Genomic DNA, 7,812 nt, shown 5'->3' on the forward strand with positions numbered 1-7,812 from the left:
TATCTATATATTTTAGATATATAGATAATATATTATTATATAATTAGATAATTTTTAATTAAAATAAAAAAAATCTAATTATATGATGATAAATTATTTATGTATTAAAATTATATATCAAAAAAATATATATATAACAATACTTTTTTATGAAAAATTCTATGGTATGTGCTTGTAATACTTTTTATGTACAAGGTAGACAAAATAGATGAAATTGTGCTTGTAATACTCTTTATGGAGTAGTATTACGAGCATAAATAATAATATGTCACCATATGATTGAATATTACTTTATCATTAATTTAAAATTATTTAATCATATATAATATTTCATTGTTTATATATAAATTTATGCTCATTATTGTACTTGTATATAGTTTTATTATTTTTTGAAAGAGTCGTTAGATATTTATTTGAAAAGTAAGTAGATATGAATCTGAATGTGGGTTTTGCCACCTACACCCACACTTTTGCATCCGCTCACACTCTTTCGCACCTACGTGCACTCTTTCACACCCACTCATACCTTTTCATATTATCGCGCACCCTTTCGCATATTTTTGTACCCTTTCAAAAGACACGTACCCTTATGCACAATTTCGCACTCTTACAAAAAAATGCATACCCTTTTGCATAGTTTCCCACCTTTTCGAAAAACATGCACCATTTCGCATAGTTTCACACTCTTTCGAAAAAACACACACCCTTTTGCATATTTTCGCACTCTTTCAAAAAACACGCACCTTTTCGCACAGTTTCACATCTTTTCACATATTTTCGCATCCTTTAGAAAAAACGAGCACCCTTTCATATCTAAGTGCACTTTTTCTCACCGACATGCACTCTGTGTAGTTATATTCATTATTTCGTAAAAATACCACAATATCAATTTTTACATTAAAAATTATTAATCTGTTTTCGATTCGTAAATTTTAGCAATTATACAAAAATTAATCTATATATTCAGAAAGAAGATTTTTAAAAAAAGACTTACTTCGAATACAAAAAAAAAAAAAATGATATTATTAGAATGAAAGTTATAATTCACTTAAAAAGACAAAATTACTAAAATTTTGTTAAAAAAAGTTTACACGTGCATTTTTATTAATTTCCCGTAAGAAAATGTTTCATCGTTTAGAAAATGACACAATCATTGTACCTGGTTGTTGGTGAATGTGAGTTTCGCCATTCAAAACGCGTTAAATTTAATGAGTTTGATTTCTGGAAGATAGACGTGGAATGCAACTGCCTGCTGCCTGTTCAAATTCCGACTTCATGCAACGTCTAAGAAAATTTCTTGTCTCTAGTTGGACCACAATTGAAAACGATATTACTCATAAAATTTTATTTTATTTTATATAATATATTGTTGAATATTGCTCATCACTGACTGGACCCACGTAGATAGGTATAACGACGATGTAAACTCTTTCTAACGAAGTTTAATTGTTTAGATTAAGGAAAGGTTTGTCAAGAATAATTGTTCAATTATTACGAGGAGTTAAACATTAGAATATATATATATTAATGCATCTCTTAAAATGATCTTAGGAAGAATCCTTTTGGAAGGATATAATTAATGCTTAGATTTTGGCAAGCTGACACATTTTCTCTCTGTAAACTGCTTGTATTGTATTAATAATCTTAAGGTAAAACATAAAATTCCAAATGAGATTTTGAGTATCGCAAAAGTGGGGGTATTATCAACACGTTGATATATATTTTTCAGCTATTCTTATGATCAAATGAAAGAACTAGAATACATTCTATGTAAGTATGTAGAATCAAAATAAATAAATATTTTTTTATGATTGAAAACTTATCCGATTTGACCTGAAAGATAAATTCTGAATAAAATATTTTAATCTATAATTATTGTATCAAATAATTTTAGATTTTATTAGCCGTAAAATCAATATAATTTAAATTCAAACCCCTTTTTTAAGGTAAGCTTATCTCTACTATTTTGATAATCGAGGGATCCAAAAAAATAATAATAATTGTTGCACATGGGCAGTCTCCTCGCTGTATCTATTGCTTGACTGACTATGTCCTCTCGCTCTCCCATGAAACGCATGACAAGATTTTTGCATATATATATATATGTGTGTGTGTGTGTGTGTGTGTGTGTGTGTGTGTGTGTGTGTGTGTAGGTATATGTATATATAAAACGTATTTCTCACTGCATGCGTTTATAGCATGTACAGAAAAGTTTATGTTATTATATTAAGTAATATTATATATATTTTTTAAATACATAAATAAATATATATTTATATGTGTTATTATGTTATTAAATATTATTTTATTTTTAATTAATAATTATCTAGTCATATAATAATTTACATTAAATATGTATTTATTTATACATTTAAAATAAATATATATAATTTTATTGTATTACATTAGTATATAAGTTGTATTAAAAATATATTTGAAAATACGAATTTGAAAAGGAGCGTGAAAAAATAATTGGTAAAATGAATTTTGGAGTGGCAAGTTGAACTAAAAAGTCGAACTTATTGCTTTGTTGCTAAATCTTCTATCAGCTGATAAAAGATAATAAAAATATGGTAACATTATTCTTTCAATCTCTTTACTCCATATTGTTTTGTTCATGTTCTCATGATAACGTCATGATTGCTTCAAAATTAAGGAAAACCATTTCTAGTTTCAGAATATCGAGTCAATTATTGTTTAACGGCCAAAGGACTTATTCCCACCCAAATTATCTTCTTTTTTTTTTTAGTTTTCATTATTTAATTTTAAAAATCTCAAATACCTATCTATAAGTGATTAAAGTTAACAAAATTTTAACCTCTTAAAATTTAATCTCGCCCCCCCTCCAAACCCTAAAAATTAAAGTTTACTTCCTAAGTCAAGTTTTAAAAAATAACATTTCTCTTCTTAGATTTTATTTTTACTATCTGACGTTAAATCTAATGTCATCGTCGATGATGAAGAGTCTCTTATGCATCACCGTGCTCTAATGGTCTCTCTCCTTTCTTCTAGAAGCACGACCAACAAAGATCTCATCTAAGAAAATGAAGAATTTCATCAAGAAAATGAAGTTCTTCATCTTTTCAGACATCTTCCTAAACGAAAACAAGATCTTCATCTTCGTTTTTATCTTTCCAAATAAGATCTTCGTCGGCTGGAGTTCCAGAGAAAGGGAGAGAGATCGTCAGAGCATAGTGATGCATCAAAGACTCTTTATTGTCAACGATGGTGTCGAAGATTGAAAACTAAACCTTAGGGGGGTGGAATGTCATTTTTTAAAATTTGGCTTTTAGTTTTTAGAATTTAGAAAGAAAAAAGAGATTAAATTTTAATTTATTTTAATATTACAGATAAAATAACGATTTTGTCTTTAAAACTAACAGACTTAACCCCTCATGAATGGGTGATGTGTTTGAGATTTTCATAGTTAAAAAGTGAAATTTGGCAAAACATGATACTTTGGGTGGGAACAAGTCCTTTAGCCTTTTTTAATATATATTATGTTGTCCCTTTTAAGAAATTAAGAATTGTATGTAACTTTACTATCATTGCCGCTTTTGTTCTTATTTGTTATTAAAATAAAACTATATGTATATATTTGTGATTTATAATTTGAGTATATAAATAATGTATTATTATATAATTAAATAATTTTAAATTAAAAATAAAGTAACATTCAATCACATGATAACATATTATATATATACTCAAATTATATATTAAAAATATGTATATATAATAGGGATTTGACATTTTGGGTCGGGAAAAACAGAAGCATTTCATGTTTGGATTCTTTGAAACATTTTAAATTATATATTACCAATAAATCGTTGTTGTTGGTTTATTTTTTGAATTTCATGCTTGAATTTTCTTCAGATAAAAGAATTTTAAATAATAGAGCAATTTAGAGTCCATATTTTTTAACACAATATATTAATATGATACTATACAATACAAAAAAAAAAAAAAAAAGATAGAATTGAGTTTTTTTATACAAAATTTATTTTACATCAATCTAATATAATTTAAAATCGGATATTATTAGGATTAATACAAAAATAACTTAAACTTATATGAACTAATTTGAATATTTAGAAAATTATTATTTTAATAAAATTTGTTAGAGAATTGTTAGGGATATTTATATAGTTATAATTACTCATATTATTCTTGATTTTTGTTTAAATATTTTATTTTATTATTATACAGTGAGAATATGATTTGATTAGTAATATTATTGATGTGTTTTAAAGATATCTTGGTATATAATTTTTAAACCATTTATAAATAAAATAAAATAATTATATTTTATATTTTATTAATAATAGGTTGAGATAATTTGATAAAAAATTTAAAACTAGAAAAAAAATATATCTTGGTATATAATTTTTAGACTATTTATAAATAAAATAAAAAATTATATTTTATATTTTATTAATAATAGGTTGAGATAATTTGATAAAAAAATTTAAAATTGGAAAAACATTTACGATAATGAAAACAATTAACAATTTTGTGTTAATTTAAGTTGTGCGAGGGTAATCTAAATATTAAAATGTTGTTTAAAAATTTTTTACATGATTTTAATCTAGGGTTAGAGAGAGTTTGAAGGTTTCTGAAGTAAAATTTGAATTAATACAATACACTACATATTCGACTCTATAACACAAATTTGATTGGTCTAAGCAATATTATCTCCCGATACTGAACTTATTAATTTTGTTTATTGTTTGTTTTAAAAATTTGCACCATTAAATCTGAAAACGATGGGCTACCCCATGTTAGTCTGTTTTTGTTGGTGCGGAATGTTGACTTGCAATTGGCATGATTTGGGGCAGTCAACGATCTAATTCCATCTCTCATTCTCAACCGCAGTAAGATTGATCAAATTAAAGTTTTAGCAGCGACGTTCAACAATATACTATATCAATTCTCTGGCTGCTATAACTAATTTAACGGAATCCAAGAAGGTTCCAAAGTAAATATTCGGAATAGTTTTTTTTGTTAATTTGGATATACAAATTATATGTAATTATATAATTAAATATTACTTTATTTTTAATTTAAAATAATTCATTCGTATAATAATATTTTGTTTATATACTTAAATTATGTTTTCTTGTAAGTGTTTGCCCGCTAAATTGGTCAATTCCTAGAAAACTAGTATTAAATTAGATGAACATGATATTATAGCTAACTTCTTCAAAAGGAAACTCCTTCTCTCTTCCAGAAAATATCATGATCTGTCTTCATCAATGATAATGAAATTTCAATGAAGAATAGAATTCATTTCTCTTGGCACCAATATATAAGCAGCTAGCCTCCATTCATTTGTTACGACGTGGCACCTTTGCATCCTCGTTTGAGTGCTCGGAAAGAGTGTAATATAAATGGAAATGGGCAATGGTAATGTATCATCAGGGGCATCTAGACTTCAGCGAAACATGAAAGAGAGAATCAGAAGAAAACATATGAAAGATCTTCTTTCCGAGCTCGCTTTTGTGACTCTTTTACAATCCTCTAAGGTGTGTATCCTTAATTTCTAGTTTCTTATATATTTTCTTTTTATCGGCAGCAAATGTATATGTGTGTTTTGTATTACAGGTTTCAGCGACTCAGTTGTTGGAGCACGCCACCAATCATATAAAGCAATTGCAAGAAAGAGTCGAGGAGCGAAGGCGGCAAAGGGCATTACTACTAAAAGAGAGTATTGCTGATGAAAATAAAAAGCCAAGCGGGTCAAGATTACCTTCACTCAACATAAAATGTTCAGATTTAAGTTTGGAGATAGATTTGATTTGTGGGTTGGAGAAGAACTTCATGTTGCATGACATTTTCAGTATTCTTCAGGAGGAAGGAGCCGAAGTCGTAAGTTCTACTCAGTATAATGCTGGCGATAGAATGATATACATTATTAAGTCTCAGGTTTATATTTATCTCTTTCTTAATTACTTTTTCTAGCCTTTTAGAGGTCATTTGAATGCTTTAGTCTGTATATATTCATTTGTGTAGGCTATCAGTCCGAGGATTGGTGTAGAAACTACAAGAATTCGTCAGAGAATAAAGGATCTGTGTTTCTAATACAAGATGAACCCTGCGACTCCTTGGTGTAAGGGAAATTTCGAAACTGTAGTTGTTTTATAATCTAAATAATTTGTTCTAAATGATGCAGCCAGGCAAGTGTTGATAAATTGAACTGGGTTGGGTTTAACTTAAAATACATGTATGTTTGTGAGTTTGCTGTTAAGCGTTCCACTTTGTAAAATAATAAAGAGTAATGCTATGTGTACCTAATTTTGGTACACAATTCATGTACACAATGATGTGTCATCATGCAATTAGGTGATTTTAAAAGATGTGTCACCATATGATAAAAAAATATTCAATCACATGATGACACCTCATCTGTATACACAAATTGTGTACCAAAATTGGGTACACATAGTTTTATTGAATAGTAAAAGTCTTTTCAGTCCTTACATGGCATTGTCTTGTTCGGCTTGCAATCTTTTTAGTAAGGATGTTCAAACCAGTTTACAACTTTTTTATATCAGATTAAATTTTCAATTTAGAAAAAATCATGAACCAAAATTGAACCGATTTAAAAATTAATTGATTTTGAATCAAGTCAAAAATATCAATTAAGAATCGAATTTTTGCTTAACTAATTTTTGAACAAAATTACAAAAAATTATCATTTTTTATTATTTTTTCTAATTTTTTTAAAAATATATTTACTGTTTTATTCAATTTTTTAAAACCCCGTTTGGTTGGGTTAATGTATATATGTGCATGTATTTTAATGCAGTAAATTTATTTTCCTATTGTAATAATGGCACCATATATTTTCAGGGAATTTTCCTCTAATATTAATAGAAAACCAACATTTTTTCATATAATTACATATTTTTTTTCCTTTTCTTGATAAAAAGAGTGTTGTTATTATTATTATTTTTGTACGTTTTTCTTTTTTTAGCTTAAGGAAATGCAAGAAGAGAAGACCAATGAAATAGTTACAAATGAGACTATAAAGTTACATAAATAGGTGATTATGTTAATTAATCAATCTCAATGACAAAAATAGTCAGAGAAGGGGAGAGAGGGAAGAAGGGTAGAACAGTCACTGAAGAGAAAAAAGATTAGAAAAAAATTGTCGAAAAACGTAAAATCTAACAAAGAAAAATTATTAATTTTTTAAATTTAAAAAAATTGATAATATTTTATTATTTTTAATATTTTATTAATTAAATAATAATTTTATTTTTAAAGTTAATTATTTTTATTACTTTTCATAATTATCCATAACAGTTTAATAAACGAGTGAAAAATGAAGTTTGTATCAAACTACGATGTTTTCAATTCGTATGTAGTTGTGTTTGGTTGATTATGTCAAAGAGGAAACTAGATTGGCCAAAGGACTATTTCCCACCTAAGGTTTAGTGAAAGGACAAATTCCCACTTATTAACTTTCAAAAATTTAAATACCTATCCATCAGTTAAAATTCATTATAAAAATTAAGGGCAAAATGGTTATTTAGGTAAAAATATTAAAAAACTAAAAAATTATCACATGTCGCCCCATCTAGGTTTAAAAACTCACATTTCCCCCCCACCCAAGTTTGAAAATTCGCCATTCTCCCCTAAGGTTTGGAATTTTTTTCAAGTTTTTTTTGACGAGCTTATTTGTCGCTATTTCCGTTTTTGTCAATCTCTTTCTCCCAATACTCTCTCCCTCACCAACGCTTCCTCTCCCTCCAAACGTAGGGGAGAGGAATCGCTCTACGAAAGAGACATCGAGGAGACAAATCGTGC

The 7,812-nt window shown here is 27.3% G+C and overlaps 1 protein-coding gene across 1 annotated transcript; it reads left to right on the forward strand.

Moving 5' to 3' along the window:
- The first annotated feature begins 5,339 nt into the window (after window positions 1-5,339).
- Window positions 5,340-6,247, forward strand: LOC123217659. The gene is made up of 3 exons (XM_044638750.1): window positions 5,340-5,525; window positions 5,605-5,925; window positions 6,013-6,247. The coding sequence occupies exons 1-3, from the start codon at window positions 5,391-5,393 to the stop codon at window positions 6,079-6,081; spliced, it is 525 nt and encodes a 174-aa protein (XP_044494685.1). The 5' UTR covers window positions 5,340-5,390; the 3' UTR covers window positions 6,082-6,247.
- Window positions 6,248-7,812: the final 1,565 nt, after the last annotated feature.

This window comes from Mangifera indica, chromosome 5 (genome assembly GCF_011075055.1).
Source record: "Mangifera indica cultivar Alphonso chromosome 5, CATAS_Mindica_2.1, whole genome shotgun sequence".
NCBI classification, from domain to species: Eukaryota; Viridiplantae; Streptophyta; class Magnoliopsida; order Sapindales; family Anacardiaceae; genus Mangifera; species Mangifera indica.